General features: G+C 40.8%; 1 protein-coding gene across 8 annotated transcripts in view; it reads left to right on the top strand.

Moving 5' to 3' along the window:
• Nucleotides 1–7,620: 7,620 nt before the first annotated feature.
• PLA2G4C (phospholipase A2 group IVC) overlaps nucleotides 7,621–18,858 on the top strand; it is a 30,897-nt gene continuing 19,659 nt past the window's right edge. For 2 of the 8 annotated variants that reach the window (XM_069103303.1, XM_069103298.1), the window contains exons 1-5: nucleotides 7,622–7,884; nucleotides 17,373–17,426; nucleotides 17,718–17,764; nucleotides 18,068–18,179; nucleotides 18,656–18,792. In XM_069103303.1, the coding sequence (XP_068959404.1) occupies nucleotides 17,412–17,426; nucleotides 17,718–17,764; nucleotides 18,068–18,179; nucleotides 18,656–18,792 (311 nt within the window). In that variant the 5' untranslated portion in view covers nucleotides 7,622–7,884; nucleotides 17,373–17,411. Of the gene's footprint in view, nucleotides 7,885–9,271; nucleotides 9,512–16,729; nucleotides 16,901–17,372; nucleotides 17,455–17,717; nucleotides 17,765–18,067; nucleotides 18,180–18,655; nucleotides 18,793–18,858 lie in introns of those variants that run through there. The other 6 variants (XM_069103299.1, XM_069103302.1, XR_011171367.1 and 3 more) reach the window with 6 other exon arrangements.

The raw sequence follows: 18,858 nt of genomic DNA, 5'->3' as shown, positions 1-18,858 counted from the left end.
AGAGAGAGAGAGAGAGCTGTCTAATTTGTAATGGCTCCTCCGACATGTTTAGTTCTAAGTCAGAAGGCAGGTGCATGGAGGCCAGCTCGCTTGAGGGATGTTTGAAGGAGTTAAGTAAATATGAGTAAGAAGACTCTGAGAGGCACCATCACTGTCATCAAGTGTGTGAAGGGGAGAAGATATTAAGGCATTCTTTTTCTTGTGTCCCTGGGGGCCTTTGATTTGAGACTGGATAATCACCTATTAAGGATGTCAGAGGATAAAATCCTTTACAAGTATGTGAAAGGAGAGTCTCTCTGAGATCCTTTCCTGCTCTGAGATTCTGCAGCCACCTGTTCTTTGAGGACAAGACTCCAGAAGTAACTCTCTTCTAATGAAGAAAACAGTCCACAAGGGGCTGCTTGGTGACATCATGGTTTCTCTGTCTCTCTCTGTCTCAGGCGTCATTGAGAAGAGACATAAGACATATAAGACCTTTGGGAGAGGTGCCCATTCACCTTTTCAGTTAAATGCTTCAAATGGCTGACTTTTGCTTTAGGACCCCACCATTTTGCTTTGTACCCTCATGTTTCAAGCAACTTACCCACCTTCTACTTATCCTTTCCTGGGTTCAATAAAATATTTTCTTGGCTCCCAGGAGTCTCTTGTTCCATCCTTCTTCTTTACTTGGTGCCAATTGCAGAAACTTAGTGTAGGCAGCAAGAGTGCTGATCCCTGGGTCAGGACACAGGAGTTTCAGTCCTGGCTCAGACACTGGATATATGACCCTAGGTCACTTGTGGTTTCTCTGAACTTCTGTTATTTCATCTAAAGAAGGATAATACATGCAACGTCTAGGGCACATGTTTGTCAAAGGATCTTGGACCAAAAATTCACTCCTTACTTCATCCCCCCCCCCTTTTTAGTTTCATTGACTGACTAGGCATTTTGAAAAATAATAAGTCAGCCCACATCCAGCTTGAATGCAAATCAAGCTTTTTTGGTCAAGATTCTCAGTCTCCTCTATTTTTTTTTTTTTTGTTCTGGCTTCAAATATACAAGAAGTCTATTTCCCTTTTTCAATGACACTTACATGTAGACAACAAAAACAGTCCAAGAAACATACATACGCCATACCTTTCATTCATACAAAGAAAGGGAGAACATTGGCCCCCACTGAGATAACTCTCTTTAACTGATGCCAGGGTCTTTCACTTCCTCTGTTCTTTCTTCCATTTTCTGGAGAGACAGGACATGACAAGAATTGGGCTGCATAGTGCCCTCCCCCCCCAGAATATCTCTTTTCCATTCCCTCCTAACCTGGGTCTCCTCAGCATAAGGTTTATTTGTGTAATGTGACTATTTCCTCCCCCCCAACTTTCCCATTTTTTCTCAACGTCAAAGCAGAAGTCTGATTGGTGCCTCAAGTACCCACATATTTTCATGTTCAATTTAGATGAGTTTGCCCACAAATATTCAATGGAATAGGAAGTGGGATGGTCTGTCTGTCTGTCTGTCTGTTTATCTATCTATCTATCTATCATCTATCTATCTATCTATCTATCTATCTATCTATCTATCTATCTATCTATCCACCTATCTATGCACTTAATAGTACTTTTTACCCAATTACATGTAAAGATGTTTTTCAGCATTCATTTTAAATAAGATTTTGAGTTCCAAATTTTTCTTCCTCCCTTTTTCCATCCTCACTCTCCCACACAGCAGGCAATCTGATTTGGTTATATATGTAAAATTATGTTAAACATATTTCCACTTAATCATGTTGTGAAAGAAGAATCAGAACAAAAGGGAAAAACCACAAGAAAGAAAAAAGATTAAATTAAATTAAATTTAAATTTAAATAGTCTGCTTCCATCTGTATCCAGATTCCGTAGTTATTTCTCTGGATGTGGTCAGCACTTTCCATCATGAGTCCTTTGGAATTGTTTTGGATCATTGTATTGCTGAGAAGAGCCAGGTCTGTCATAGTAAGTTATTGCACGACATTGCTGTTAATGTGTGCATTGTTCTCTTGCAGCTGGGACATTCTTTCAGGTGACTAATACAAGGACAATTAAGTTGGTGATTGGGATGGAAAGGATAACTGATAACAGGGAGAAGGAAGAGCTGCTCAGTTCATTTTTGTTTTTGTGCTTTCTGCCAAGGAGAGTGACCTTTGCACTGGAGAGGCTAGAACAAAAACGTTCACAGAGATCTGTTCCTCATGGTAAGTAAGAAGATAGAGAGTGCTCAGCAGCCACAGAGGAGCTCAGCTCACCTGGCTCAGATGAACTCTTAACTCAAGGTTCTGGCATTTGAAAGATCTCCATTCAATAAGGACTTGTTCAGTACCTAGTATGTATTAGACTCTGCTACTGCAGGAGATGTAGGTACAAAGACTTCCATTGCAATGGGGGAGACAAGGAGCACATGTAAAAATACATGCAGCCTCAGTATGAAGCAAATGCAAATAAGCAGTTAAGTGCAAGTCAGTTTGAGAGGGAGGGAAGGAGAAACTTGCTGGGATGAAACAGCCTGGGTCTTTTGTAGGCAGTAACTTTCCTACAGGTAATGACTCCAAACAAAATCAACACTTGGGAAAAGAACTAAGTTTTTAGACCTCAGCTACTTCTCAAACAAGCCTAGAAAGGCCAAATGGGAGCAAGGAAGAAGATAGAGTGAACATACAGACCTTCAACTTCTTGGAGGAGAAGATACAGGGGGATAGAGTCACCATCTGCTATTTCATCTTTGGCTAGCAGGATAGATTCGGTCCATCCTATAGTTATCACTGAGAACATCTCCATCATATTCTGACCCAGTTTATCACTCAGGCTCTAGTAACTCTGATGGCTTCTCCCACAGCCATGGTGATGACTCCTGATGTTCTCCTTCTCTTCTCATGAACCCATTCCAGTTCAATGTAAGGGGCTGGTCCTTAGAATCCAGAATGTTGGGTTAATTGCAAAGTCAATTGGTCTATGTCCCTACTGCAGATCTTTTCAGTCACTGCCCTCTGTGGACTGAATCAAAGACGAGTTACACCAATGTTTATTTGGAACATAATTATATATGCACATACTATCTTCTTGATATGATGAACCTCCTTAAGGACAGTGACTGTCTCAAATTTGTCTTTGTACCCTTAGAGCCTAGTACAGTACTTAGTATACATTAAGTGCTTCATAAATGCTTGATGGCTCCACTGACTAGGGAGGTGATTGTCCTACTGTAAGATCACACCTGGTGGTACCATGGTATAAGAAAGACATTGATCAGCTGGAGAGTATCCTGAGGAGGGAAACCAGGATGGGAAATGTCTCAAGTCCATGGCATATGAGGATCATGTGAAAGGTCTGGACATATTTTGACTAGAAAAAAAATTGAAGAGGGAGAGGAGATCTGTCTTAGAGTATTTGAAGTCTTGTCACATGGAAAAGTGATTAGATCTATTCTTCTTGTGAACAGTGGCAGATGTGAAGACCTAAATTTAGGTTTTACATTAAAAAAACCCTTTTGTAACAAAGTGGATTCCATTTGCTCAGAAAAATGTGTGCCTTCTCATTTGAGGAATTTGTTTAAATGATGATCAATCAGTCAATTGATAAACAGTTATTAGGCACCTACTATGTACTCAGCAGAATGCTAAGTGCTGAGCATACAAAAAGTGGCAAAAGATAGTGACTACCCTATAGGAACTCGCAGTCTAATGAGGGAGACAACAAGCCAATGACTATGTACAAAGAAGTTAGATAAATAGAAACTGATCAACAGAGGAAAGAAATTAGTATTAAGAGTGGTTTAAAAAACCTCCCTGTAGAAAATGGGATTTTCTTTGGGGCTTGAAGGAAGCCAGGGCAGCCAAGAAGCAGAGATGATAAGGAAAAGCTCTCCTGGAATGGGGACAGCTAAAGAAAATGCCTGAGCCTAGAAATGGAAAGTCTTGTTCTTGGAACAGCCAGGTCAGCATCACTGGATCAAAGGGCATGGGGAAGAGTGTAAGGTATGGGAAGACTGGAAAAGTGGAAGGCATTTGAATATCAAACAGAGGACTTTGTATTTAATCCTGGAGGCCATAAGGAGCCAGTGGAGTTTATTGAGTATGGGGGTAATATGATTGGATCTGTGTATTGATAAAATAACTGTTGTGACTGAATGGAGAATAACATGGATTGAAGAGAGACTTTAGGCAGGCAGACCCATCAACAGACTATTGCAGTAGTCCAGGTGTGAGATGATGAAGGCCTAGACCAAAGTGGTGAAAGTGTCAGAGGAGACAAGGGAGGGATATTTGAGAGATGTTGCAAAGGTGAAAATGAAAATACTTGGCAGCAGATTGGCTATGGGAAGTGAGAGACAATGAATGAGAAGTTGAGGATGACTCCTAGGTTGGAAGCCTGGAGAACTGGCAGGATGGTGTTGCTTTAGGCAGGAATGGAGAAAGTAAGAGAGTGAATAGTTTAGAGAGGAAGATAATGAGGTCCACTTTGGACATCTTGAGGTTGACAGCTACTCAGTTTAAGATGTCTTAAAGATTTGTTGTGTTTGCCCTTCATTTTTGAAGACAACCACGCCATCAGGGAAATGATGATGACTTGCATGCCTGACTTTGATTTGAATGAGTAAGGGCTGTACAAGGTCATTGGCCTCACTTTCTCCTCCAGAGCCATCTGGGTCCAGTGACCAGATATTCTTCAGAATGACTGGAGATAACCCAGGATGCAATAGGAGACTCTGGCTTTTAGGCTAGGGTATTTTCATGCACTCACTTAAGGTGAGGTAATGACCATTCAGTGAATAGTCCACTTTAAGAAATGAGTCAAGGGCCCCTTTAATTAGAAAAAAAGAAAGAAAAAGAAATCGAACTGGAAGGGGAAGACTCTCAGGGTTGCTGTTCCAAGGAGAAACAATTATCTTTGGCATTTCCTCTAAGCCAAGGGTTCCCAAAACAGAGCCATTAAGTGGAGCTTGGGCAGGGACCTGTTATGGTCCAATCTATGAGCTTCAGAGAGAAATGGGTTTAAGGTTTTGTGAAAGACAGTAAAAGAAAGAAAGGAAGAGAGGAAGAAAGGAAGGAAGGAAGGAAAGAAGGAAGAAAAGAATCTAGTTAGTAAGCTCCAAGTTAAGTGGGTAGCTTCTGTTCATCAAAATTAACCTTTATTTGGAGAGGAGAAGGAGAAAGAGAAGGAAAGGAAGATGGAGAGGGAGAGGGAGAGGATGAGCTGGGTTACCCAGCTAACTGGGTCCCCATTCAGGCAGTTTGGTCTACTCACAGGGTGTCTTTATCCTTCATTTTTGAAGAGGAACATGGCATTAGGGAAATGATGACATGACTTGCAAGTCATGTCTTAAAGGAAGTTAGATATGTGATATGGAAACCTGCAGAGAGACTGGGGCAGAAAAGGCTGATTTGAGAATATCTGCTATGGTAATTAAATCCACAGGGGCTGATGAGCTCACCATTGGTTTAGAGGGAGAAGGGAAGAGGGTGCAAACAGAGCCCTGAGGGACACTTATAGGTAAAGGCCATGATCTGGAAAAGAATCCAGCCAAGAAGAAGGAGTAGCTGTATGAGAGAAGAAGAACCAAGAGAATGTGGCGTCCTGAAAACCTAGAGTAAAGGGAATATTAAAGAGGACAGGGTGATCAAAAGCATCAATGGCTGCAGAGAGGTAGGTCAAGGAGAGAAAATGATGAGAGAGCTACCACGTGTCACATATGTGGTAAACAGGCTTCTTTGTCATTGATGTGTCATAGCAGGTGGCTGCTGAGGTATTTTCTGACTCTCAAATTCTAGGATTTTCCTGTAGCATTTTTAATCAGCCCTTCATTTCAAAAATGATCCTTTTACATCAATTATTTCTAGAAATGTTCCATCCTTCCAGTTTTCATAAATGAGCCCTCCCTTGTAACAAAGAAAATGTATTAAACAAAACCAGTCATGCAGGGTCTGGAACTGGCAACATATGTAAAAATTGACAGCCATTGTCTTTCCCCTCTCAAATGAAAGGTGAAAAATATTCTTTTTTTTTTTGCTTTTTTTTTTGGAGGGGAAATTGGGGTTAAGTGACTTGCCCAAGGTCACAAGGCTAGTTTTTGTGTTAAGTGTTTGAGGCTGGATTTGAATTCAGGTCCTCCTGACTCCCAGGCCGGTGCTCTATTCACTGTGCCACCTAGCCGCCCCATGAAAATTATTCTTTCAGTTACTTTCTGGGCCAGGGGCAATCATTATGAGTACTCAGCTTGCTCATTATCTGAGTATTCTTTTCATTCCCATTACTGTAATAATTGCATATGTTGTCCTCTTGGTTATATTTTACTCTGAATTAGTTCAAAGAAGTCCTTTCATGTTTTTCTGAATTCCTCACTTTGTCATTTTTATGATTCAATCTTATTCCATTTCACAGTTTCATTTTCCACGGTTTAAGTAGTTAATCTCTAATTGTGGGTGTCTAGTTTTTAATTTAACTTTTACTTACCAATTCTCCCCACTTTTGACTTTGGATCAGCTTCATTTCCAAATGTATCTCATCCTATCCCTACTCATTAAACCATCCCTTGTCACACTTTTTTAAAAGAGAAGAAAAAAGGAAGTTTGAGAAAACTAACCAATACATCAACTGAGTTTGACAGTATATGTAATCTCCCACACTCTTAGTTCCTTACCTCTTCAATTAAAGGAAGGAAGTGCATTTTCTCATCTCTTCTTTTGGAACAAGCTTGATCATTATAGCTACGTAGAATTCAAGGGTTTTTTTTTTTTTTTTGGCTATCATTCCTTCCATTTACATTGTAGTAATTTTGCATATTGCTTTCTATATTCTAAATACTTCACTTTGTATCAATTAAAAATGTCTTCCTATGCTTTCCTGAATTCTCAGTATTTGTGACTTATAAGCAGAAACATTCTCTACAACTCACACACTGCAACTTGATAATCTGCTCCCTAATCAATGGGCATCTACTTTGTTTCCTGTTCTTTGCTAATAGAAAATGGTGCTACTATGATTACTTTGGAATATATGAGACTATTCCAACTTGCTTGGGGCCATATTCCTAGTAGTGGGAACTCTGTTTCAGAGGCACATTTTAGTGATATTTCTATAATTCTAAATTGTTTTCGAGAAATCTTGGCCCTCTACTCTGTAATATTGATTCTATTTAGAACTATTTGAGTTAAACTCAAATAAACAAAGAAATGTGCTTCTATTAAGTAGGTTCATTTTGGATTCTGTTTTCAAATCTATTTATCATTTTCTTCCATTTTATTAGGGGAATTTAACCCAGTTACATTTAGGGATATCATTATTATGATTTTTTTCCCCTTTGGTCATTTCCTAAGAAGGGACTATGTACTTTCTTACTATTTTAAAAATTGTTTCTATCACTGTAAATGTACCATAACCATTCAAATAAATGTTTCTCCACCTAATAGCAATGGCACTGTTGGTTACTCTACATAGCACTTCCCTTTTATAAAAGATATGGGCTTTCTTTCAGTATTGCCCTTCTCCCTCCTCTCTATATTTCTACTTTGTTACCCTTTTAGAAGATAAGAGTAATTTCTCTAGTCAAGTTTGATACAATTAAAGGGCAGTGAGCCATTGGATGGCCAAAGAATTTGCCACACCTAGGGAGGTCCTTTGAAAAGCATGACACTTTGTCTAGGGAGTCAGTTGAGACAGGAGGTATCTTTGAGAAGTATCAACTCTGAGAATAGAGAAGAGAGCCAATTATAGAAGAAGAAACCAGTCTTTGAGAAGAAATTGTTCTTTATCCCTTCAGGGGACAGGAGATTATTTCTCTCTCATCCTCCCCCAATTGGATATTGCATCTTGCATTGAAGCTAATCTTCCATGAGGAAACACTGCATCCAAAAGTGAGCAGGCACAGGCATCTAAGGTATGATACCAGCGGAGAGATTCGGCTAGCTCTGCTAGTAGAGATAACCACATCTAGGGGAACATTATGATGACACCACCAGAAGAAAAAAAGGCTATCAGGGACTTGTAACGCTGGGGGTGCTGGTTCCTTTAGTCATGTGTGGTAACTACCTATATTCCTCTCCAATAGTTTATTTTATATTTGAGTCCCACTCTTCCCATTGATTTTGTAGGTATTTTTGGGAGAGCATGCCCCTGGTTGATAAGAGAATCTTAGCAAGTGTCTTTGCTTTGAGATAATTTTGTCTATAGGTTGACAAATAAAGTGACTTGTCCCTCCTAAATATTTGGTATTTTTTCAGGCCATGTTATTTTTGGTTTAAAGTTAATTTTGTTTTTGTGTTTTAGAATATCGTATCCCAGTACCTTCTTTTCAGTAGCTGTAGCGTGGAGTCTTATTTGAATCTGACTGTTATTCCTTTGGACGTGAACATTTCTTTTTGATCGCTTGCAGTATATTTTTTTGTTTGACCTGTAAACTTTGAATTCTGACAATGACATTCCTTGGTGTTTTCAGTTTGGTGATTCCAGAAATGACTGGTGGGTTTTTCCTATTTTTACATTGCTTTCTGGTTCTTATAGGTCTGAGAAGATTTCTTTTATGATTTCTTGGAATGTGGAATCAGCTTTTTTTTGTTATAATTTTTTGATAGATTGATGATTATTAAATTCTCTCTCCTTGACCTGCTTTCCAGGTCATTTCCTTTCTATAATAGATAATCCATATGTTCTTCTAGTTTTTCGATCTATTGACTTTGTTTCAATATTTCTTGTCTCATTGAGTTTTTTTTTTCTCCATTCCATATTTCAAAGAGTATACTATTTGGATAATATTTCCACTTTCTGTTTTAAGCTATTGATTCTTCTACATTTTTTCCCAGGATATTTAATAATGCCATTAAAAATTTCTTGATTTTTTCCATTTACTCTTGAATTCCTTATCGTCAGTCCCTACCTTTTTCTGAGACTACTTGTAAGTAGTCTTTATTGGTTTATTGTAACTACTTTATTGCTTCTTCTTGTTTACCTCTGTGTATTCTTTTTGCTCACAGAATTTTCCTACTGTATTCAAAGTTTTCTTCAGTTTATTCATCTCTCTAACCTCAGTTCCTAGATTGGGACTTTGAGACATCTCCACCCCCTACCACCTTCTTGGATAGAAATGATTAGTCTTTGCCTTATTCTGTCCACACTTTAATCTGCATGCTACTCCCCTATCCTGTCATAGTTCTCGATGGGATCACTATGACCATATCCTGCCCTTTGTCAGCATCAGCTTCCTGTTGGTTTCAGCCCTGAATCTGCCTCATTCTTCTTGAGTAATCATCAACCAGGAGCTGGCACTGTCCCAGGATGTGGCCCTGACAGGTCTTGACTGGATAGCAGAGATTGCCTTGGTTTCATGACTCCTGGAGGGCCCTATGGCACAGGCTGTGCAGGCACTGCATTGTCTCCTTCCCTGGTTAATTATCTTCTGGGCGTTGGCCCTTTCCTCTGCTGTGGCTCTGATACAAGTCCTGGCTTTAGGTCCCTTGAAGGGCCCTGAGCCTTATGTGATCTGCTTGGCCTTATTCTATAGTGAGAGGGTAAGTAGGAGGTGATACTTGAGATTAAATTTGAAGGAAGCTATGTTCCTATAGAGCAAAGGTAAGAGGAAATATATGTCTTATGGGCGGGCCACTTGGACAGAGATATAGAGAGAGGATATGAGAAGTTCGTGAGCACAAGTTTGGAGGACATTTTGACTAGAATAGAGAGTAAGTTAGGGTATTATGAAATGCCACTGGAATGGGAGCCAGATCATGGAGGTTTTTAATGTCAGACTTAAAAAAATTTGCATTCCATGCGAAATCACTGGAAATTTTTGATTGGGGGTGGGAGTTGTTTCTGGAAACTTTACCCAGCCTGTTTGCTTTCCCAATATTTATCTCCTGACTTCATAAAGCATCCTGAATTTTCCTGAGGTCATACTTGTGGACTAATAGCTCCACTTGCTTCTTTTCATAACTATCATATCTCCAGTATCTGTGATCCTCTCTTTTCTTTCTTCAATTATTATCTGTGAACCCCACTGAAGATGTTTTTTGAGATTATTTTAATTGTTTTTTAGTTTATATCATTCATTTCCACAAGATCTTGAGTTACAAATTTTCTCCCCATTTCCCCCCTACCCACTACCCCAAAACAGCAATCCCACTGAATGTCCCCTCCCCCAATTTGCTCTCTTCCCATATCTTCCCCCATTCCCCCTCCGACTTTCCAGTCAGGCACAGTGGATCTCTATGCCCCAGTGCCTGTATATCTTATTTCCCAGTTACATGTAAAATAATAATATATATGTTAAACATTTGATTTTAAACCTTTAAATTCCAGATCTTTCCCTACCTCCCTTGTCATCCACCCTTACTGGAAAGACAAGCAATTCAATATAGGTTGTACATGTGTAGCTATGCAAAACATTTTCATAGTGGATATATTGTGAAAGACTGACTATATTTCCCTGCATCCTATCCCACACCCCACTTGTTCTATTCTCTACTTTGATCCTGTCCCTTTTCAAAAGTGAGAGTTTCCAACTTCCCTTCCCCCCCCCCCAGTCTGCCCTCCTTTCCATTATCCCCCCTCTCATCCCCTTCCCCCCTACTTTCCTGTAGGGGTAGATACCCTATTTAGTGTATATGTTTGCTCTCCCTTCCGTCATTCCCCATCTCATCTCCTTCCCCTCTACTCTCCTGTAGGGGGAGATACCCTATTTAGTGTATATGTCATTCTCTCCCTAGGCCCACTTCAATGAGAATAAGGTTGACTCATTCCCTTTTACCTTTCTGTTCTTCCCCTCCATTGTAACAATTTTCCCTTGCCTCTTCTGTATCAGATAATTTACCCATTCTATTCTCCCCATCCCCTCTCATTATATTCCTCTCTCATCTCTTAATTTCACCTTTTAAGTATCATCCCTTCCTATTCAATTGGTCCTGTGCCCTCTGTCTATGTATACCTGTACACATATATACACACACTCACATATGTATTCATATGCCCACGTACCCTCCTATATAGACATACATATACACACACATTTCTATTTCCTTCAACAGTTATCATACTGAGAAAAGTCTCATGAGTTACAATGATTGTTTTTCCATGTAGGAATGTAAATAGTTCAACTTTGATGAGTTTCTTATGATTTATTTTCCCTGTTTATCTTCTCATGCTTCTCTTGCTTCTTGTATCTGAATGTCAAATTTTGTATTCAGCTCTGGTTTTTTCATCAAGAATGCTTGAAAGTCCTCTATTCCATTGAATGACCATATTTTCCCCTGAAATATGATACTCAGTTTTTCTGGATAGGTGATTCTTGGTTTTAATCCCAGCTCCTTTGACCTCTGGAATATCATATTCCAAACCCTTCCATACCTCGGTGTAGAAGCTGCCAGATCCTGTGTTATTCTGATTGTGTTTCCACAATGTTCAAATTGTTTCTTCCTGGCTGCTTGTAATAGTTTTGCCTTGATCTGGGAACTCTGGATCCTGGCTATAATATTCCTAGGAGTTTTCTTTTTGGGATCTTTTTCAGGAGGTGATTGGTGGATTCTTTCAACCTCTGTTTTGCCCTCTGGTTCTAAAACATCAGGGCAATTTTCCCCAAGAATTTCTTGAAGGATCATTTCTAGGTTCTTTTTCTGATCATGGCTTTCAGGTAGTCCAATAATTTTTAAATGATGTCTCCTGGATCTATTTTCCAGGTCAGTGATTTTCCCAATGAGATATTTCACATTGCCTTCTATTTTTTCATTTGTTTGGATCTGTTTGATAGTATATTGATTCCTCATAAAGTCACTAGCTTCCATTTGCTCCAATCTAATTCTGAAGGAATGATTCTCTTCAATGAGCTTTTGAGATTCTTTATCCATCAGGCAAATTTGGCTTTTTAAGGCATTCTTCTCCTCATTGCCTTTTTGAGCCTCTTTTGCCATTTGAGTTAATCTATTTTTTAAGGTGTTATTTTCTTCAGTCAAGTTGTTGACTCTTATTTAATAATTTTCTTGCATCATTCTCATTTCTCTTTTTTTCCTCCACTACTCTTATTTGGTTTTCAAAATTCTTCTTATGCTCATCTATGGCCTGAAAGCAGGTTATTCTTTTGATGGAAGCTTTTGGTGCAGGAGTTCTGACTTCACTGTCTTTCTTCTGTTCCATGCTTTGATCCTTTTTGTCCCCCCAAAAGGAATCCAAAGTCTGACTGCTGTCATTGCTTTGCTTCCTTTGCTTGCTCCTGTTGCCACTCAATTAATTGACTTTTGAGCTTTTTGACACAGTAGAACTCTGCTACCAGAGGGAGGAGCTTTTTCCCAATCCACTGGGGTTTTCTCAGCTGCTGGAGCTATTAGTTGGCTGCCCTCTCTGAAGCCTCCACATGCTCTGGCAAACTGGTCACACACCCCAGGACCTCCACCTGACAGTGATCCAGATCCAAGCAGGTTAAAGCAAGAGCAATTAACCCTTAGACTGGTTGTTTGGTCCCCCTACAATCTGCAGGAGTGGAGCTCTGAAGCAGCCACAGTGGCAGTGGCTGGACTGCCACCATACCTCATCTGCTTCTCACCCTGGGGGCAAAGGCCAGCCCACACTCCCAAACTCCCAGGTCCCAAAGTCCAAATTGCATTGACCCCTCACTTTGTCCTTAGCATCTGTGTGTCGATAATTCTGGAAACCAACCCAACAGATGGTGATCTGAAGTCCCTCCCAGAGGTGGCTGGTTGTGGCTGCCCTAAGGCTAAAACCTCAGGCTTGCAAGGGACTGGGCTTGTCTACCAGAGCGCTGCACTGGTCCCTTCTTGCCAACATGTCAGACTGTCTTCAGTGGGAGTTTAGCTTCTCTGTGTCATTTTGTGGGTTCTGTAGCTCCAAGGTTTGTTTAAAGTAATTTTTTACATGAATTGGAGGAGGTGAGAGTGGGAGCCCCTTGGAAGTCCTGTTTCTACTCCACCATCTTGAATGCCCCCATTGAAATATATTTTTTGGGGGGGAAATAGTTTCGTGAGGCAATTTGAAATATTTCCCCCTTATTTTAGCACCAACAATTTTGACTCTGAGAATTCAATGGATCCTTTCTTATTGTATTTTCACCACATTTTGGGCCAACTCTAGCAAATTTTATGTAACTGTTTTTGATATGTAGTTGGGAATAAGCATTTATTAAGTACCTATGATGCATGCCAGGCACTGTGCTAATCTCATCTCATTTGATCCACCTGACAACTATAGGATGTATATGCTATAATCATCCCCATTTTACAATTGAGAAAACTGAGGTAGAGAGGTTAAATGGCTTGACCAGGGCCACAGTCAATAAGTGTCTTAGGTGAAATTTGATCTTGGGTCTACCTGACTTTAGGTCCAGGGCTCTATCCATTTTACCACCAGCTACCTCTAAATTCTCTGGGATGTGAGTAATCCTGAACCTGCTGTAGTGCCATCCATTCTCCAGGTGCAGCACAAGGGTCTGTGGGCTTTCCCTAATTCAGTGATTTTTTTGAACTGCATTTCCAGCTGCTTTGCATTGTAGACAACCTCCCCACCCCGTATTCTCTAGGGTCTCCATCTCCCAACCTCCTTTGGAACTAACAAGATGGGTCCCCAGGGCTCAGCTGCTACTTCTGCCCTCAAGGCTCTTGCAGTAGTCCTGAAAGGTATCTTTTCTAGTACTGTTGCTCATGGTGTCACATCACTGTGCTTCCCCTTTTCAGTGAAAATCAATTAATTCACCAGATCTAATTAGCTTTTAGAAATGGCTATTTACTAAGATGGCTTAGTAAGAATAGTTGATACAAAAATTTCCTCCCAGAAGTCTCTGACACACTTTTCCACCAATACCTGAAGAGTCCAGTGGGAAAGTGGGCTCAAACTTAGGGAGTCACTGTGACAAATTGTAAATTCTCAACTCCTAATCTAGGAAGTTTTATTGCTGGAGTGTTCAAGCTGTTCCCTTTAGTTTAATCCAGCTTTTCTCCCAGGCTCATTGAAGTCTTGAATCTACCTTTCCTCATCATATCTAGTCAGTCTACTATCCAGACAATCCTTGATTCCCAATACAGACATCACAACCATCTGCCACTCTTCTGGAAACACTGCTAGGATATTAATGAAAGAATTCACTTTATCTGTCCCTCTGAAGGGTCTTCTCTGATAAAGGTGATATGGGGGGAGGTGACCAAGGTGTTTTTCTCTTTCCTTGTCAATGATTTCTTATCAGAGGCCAGAGGGAGGGAAGGGAATAAGCATTTATTAAGCTGCTACTATGTGCCAGGAACTGTTAGCACTTTACAAATGTTATCTCATTTGACCTTGAGCTGGAAAGTTTCTACCCTGAGACACTAGGGTAGAATTGAATCAAACCGGTTCTAGACTGACTTATTAATTATAGATCACACAGAGGATGTGACCAAATAGTTTACAGGATTACAAAGTACTTATTGATCTTCCTCAATAATCTGAACATACTTCCCGTACAATGCCATTTCAGTTCATTCATAGGCTCTCCTGTCTCTAATTTACAGTAAGGACTTTTTTCTTTTTTTTTAATGTAAATAGTATTTTTATTTTTTGCAATTACATGTAAAGAACATTTTCAACTTTCATTTTTATAAGATTTTGAGTTTCAAATTTTTCTCTTTCCCTTCCCTACCTCCTCCCCAAGATGGCAATGGCAAGGTTATATATGTGCAATCATGCTAGACATATTTCCACATCAGTCATATTGTGAAAGAAGAAACAGAAGAAAAGGGTGGGAATACACTGGGAAAAAAAGAAAGTGAAAATAGTATGCTATGATCTGCATTCAGATTCCATAGTTTTACCTCTGGATGTGGATAGTATTTTCCTTCATGAGTCTAATTAAGGACTTTTTTTTAATAGTTACTTTAAGGTCTGTGGTTTGATTCTACAGAGATATGTTCTCACCTAATTAACCACATATTATCTCTTACTTTTAGGTGAGGTGTGATTTGATTGATTGACTTATTGGAACTCTACCCCATCAACACCCAGCTTTTCAAATCTATTAACAAACATTTACCAGACATTTACAATATACTAGGCACTGTGTTCAGCACTGGAGATACAAAGAAAAAGGGAATCCTTTGTTACTTTAAAAAATTATTTATGAAATTGAGTTTACAACATTCAGTTCCACAATCCCTTGAGTTCCAAATTTTCTCCCTTCCCCTCTTCTCCCCTAATCCCACGGTGGCATGCCATCAGATATAGGTTCTAGAAAAACCTTCACATTGAACATTAGACACGTTGGAAAGAACGATTATCACCAATAGAATGAACAATGAGAAAGAACAAAAGAAAACGCTAAAGAGGAAGGGCGAGTAGTCTGCTCCAGTCTGCGTTCCGACTCTGCAGCTCTTTCCCTGGATGGGGAAGCCCTTCCCATCATGAGTCTGCTGGAGCTGGCTCATAGCCTTGCATGGCTGAGTCGTCACTGATAGGATGTGTCTGTGATTGTGCACAACGTTCTCCTGGTTCTGCTCCCCTCACTCAGCTCAGCATCAGTATATATAAGTCTCTCCAGGTTATCACGAAGTCCGTCTGCTCCTCATTTCTTATAGCACAATCATATTCCATCACAATCATATACCACAATATGTTTAGCCATTTCCCAGTGGATGGGCATCCCCTTGATTTCAAGTTATTTGCTGGGTCAACGGGTATGCACTTTTGTTGGAGGATAGATTTAGTCCTTACCTCATAGGTAGGAGAAATTGCTTTCAGGTCTTTTTTCAGTGAACTTATCCAACCATTCTGGAGAGCAATCTAGAACTATGCCCAAAGGCCTATTAAAGAGTGCACAAATGTCTTTAATCTATCTGAGACATTCTTCTGGTGCAGACTTTTTGTAATTAGTATAAAGACTTTGATTCAGTAGCGGTGTCTTTACCTGGTTAAGGTAATATGGGATCAGTGGGTTGGGGTGATTGAGCCATTGCTTCCCCTCCACCACTCTTAATAGACATTAATTTTGTCTTTTATTTTCACCAGTTTTTTATTCTTTTCTATGAGACAGTCAGTTCCATGTTTTCTGTGATGTTCAGTCCTTGCCTTCCAACTATCTTCTTAAAGACGGTATTCATGATTTACAGAAATGACTTTTGAATCCAGTTCATTTTCCTTTTGGAGGGCAATTGGGGTTGACTTGCCCCAGGTCACACAGCTAGTTTTTTTGTGTTAAGTGTCTGAGGCCTGATCTGAACCCAGGTCCTCCTGACTACATAGCTTACCAAGGCCTCAGCAGGACTGGAGATATGAGGTAGGGCTGGTAAGGCCCTACAAGTCTGTATTTAGATTGGGGTGGGATACATGGGACCTGCAAAGGTGCCTCTCCACCTTTTCACTTTTGTATAGGAAGTGTCCCATATCTGACTTTTGTTAGGGATGCTCTGTCAACTTTGGAGGGTTCAAGGTTCAAGGTGGGGAAGCAAGGTATCCTCGGTTACCTCTCTTTCCAGACCTACCTTCTATGAATTTGAGCATGGTGATGAGTTGATGGGACAAAGAAGGGAGAAGAAGCTGGGACAGAGGCTGACTTATTCCATGGCTGATTTAGGGTGTGTCCTTATGGAGATAAGACTTCTCTTCTGCAAGGCCTTGAAGGATTCCTGAGAAAATCTCTCCTGTACAAATTTGCATGAGATCATAAAAAGAACAAAGATCTCAATCATGCCTGATTTTCTGATTTAACTCAACTCTCCCAAAGAAATGTCCAGATTATAAAATGAATGGATTTGCCCTCATAGAATCCCAGGATGCTAGGATCATAGATTGAAAAGCAGAAGGTAACTTAGAGGCCATTTCATCCAACTCCCTCATTTGATGGATGGAGGAAATAACACAGAGGAAAGCAGTGACTTGACCAGCGTCATATAGTGAGTGGTTGGAGCAGTGTTTGGATGCAGATCTCCCAGACGGTAGGTTTGGTGAACAAAAGACTGTTTTTTAGGTTTTTGTAAGAATATAGAACAACGTGTCTTTCACACATTCCCTGGTGTAGTGTTTGATGGGTGAAGTTTCCTTGTAAAAAAACAAATCTTAGAATTTGTCTGAACAGGAAACAGACACTTGGGATGGAAGCATTTGTCTCTTATGAATTTTCACTCTCTGCATATATGTGCGAATAAACCCTTTCAGACTTTGAGAGGCTAGGTTAATAAATAAAAGAATCATAAATTTTAATTAATTCTGGGCGTCCTAGACCATGGAAACAGCCGAAATTGCTTTATCTTTGGCACATACTTTTTGCTTTAAAAAGTTTGAGAGGTAGGATGGGGGTAGGAAGAGAGTAGCAGAGACAGAAATGCACAGACATACACAGAGGAAGACAGAGAGAAACCCTTGTAGACAGCTTCTGTTTTCCTCTCTTCCCCTTTTATTCTGCCTCAGATCATCCTGTAATCAGTGAAGGCTGTGACACCAGCAGGCATGGCTATACCCCAGGTACTGTCCTAATTTCTGCATCTGCTTGGTATGTTCCTGGTAACTTGATATATGGGATTGGAATGGGCACCTTGGGGCAGAGCTGTGAGGATGGAGATGAAGTGGTTGAAGATGTCAAATAGAACCTTAAATGCTAAGGGAACTGTCAGGGGGTGGGCCTGTAAGGAGGAGTTGGGTGGATCTTGGCTCCATCTATGTAGAGATTGGTAAAGGTGAGAGGTCTGGGGAGTGGGAGGCCTTCTTACTAATGGGCTTCTGTAAAGGGCCTCTTCTAGCCTCTGTCTTTTGCAGCAAGTTGCCTGCAGTGCCAAAAGTCACCCTGGCCCAAGTGATGAAAGGTGAGAGGGGGGTCCCAGGCAGATGTGATACCCAGCTTGATATAGGGGTGGTTTGGTTAAAAACAGAGAAGGTTCAGGGTCAGATGGGTCTGTGGATGGCAGGTTGGAGGCCAGGGCTCAAAACTGAGAAGATGAGGAGTTTCAGCCTGATGCTGGGAGGAATGGTGGTAGGCTTCACATTTGGGTAAGGTATAAAGGAAGTTAGAGTGTAGGAGATAGGAATTGCACACTGGCCAGCCAACTAGGGACAAGGGGTTGAGCCCAAGGAGCTGTCCATAACAAGCCTCTCAATATTCTGGGCAGTTCTGACATCAGGATCCACTTTGGAATCTCAGATGAAGAGAAGGCAGCAGTGAGAAATCGGGGGAAGCAGGTCTTACAAGCCCTGAAGAAGCTGGGCCTCAATGTCATGAAGGTATGGGGTCATGGAGGCCTGCGTCTGGGCAGAGCCCAGAAGCATCTGGATGCTCTGCAGAAGTTTCCCTGAAGTGCACACTTGGGATTTGCCTGACTCTTTGTTGGGTTCAATTCCAGTCTTTCCCTCCTTCCATTTCCTGCTTTACTGATTTCTGACCCACTGTCTTTCCAGGGTGTAGACCCTGGTACCTTTTTTCCTTGCACATTTATAGGTCCCCCTCTTTCCCAGGAGTAAATCCTTAGCCTTTTCTCCAGCTTTCAAAGGGAATTCCATCACCCTTTCTCTTCTTTTTTTTCCCTAGTGTATAAATTCTCACCCTCTTCCTACCTTCTACAGTGTCACTCCCGCTATACCTTACCCAAATGTGAAGCCTACCTACCATTCCTCTGCCTTAATGTAACATTTCCCTCTCTTACCTCCTTCCCAGGTATCAACCCTGGTAAGTTATTTTCAGTTCTCTCTATTGTGCCTAGATCCCTGTGGTTTCTGTGCTAGTCTCTGGTGGGGGCCTGAGGGCTGCCATAGCCTGCCAAGGAGTCCTTAGTGAACTGAGCCGTGTGGGGATCCTGGACATGGTCACATACGTTGCTGGGGTATCTGGCTCCACCTGGTAAGAACTTCTCAGTGTATGTGTGTGTGTGTGTGTGTGTGTGTGTGTGTGTGTGTGTGTGTGTGT

The sequence above is a fragment of the Petaurus breviceps genome, unplaced genomic scaffold (assembly GCF_028583685.1).
Source record: "Petaurus breviceps papuanus isolate PSGF00001 unplaced genomic scaffold, PetGlider_PUasm1.0 577, whole genome shotgun sequence".
NCBI classification, from domain to species: Eukaryota; Metazoa; Chordata; class Mammalia; order Diprotodontia; family Petauridae; genus Petaurus; species Petaurus breviceps.
Note: the sequence above shows the minus strand (reverse complement) of the source record. Positions and strands in the feature narration are given on the sequence as shown.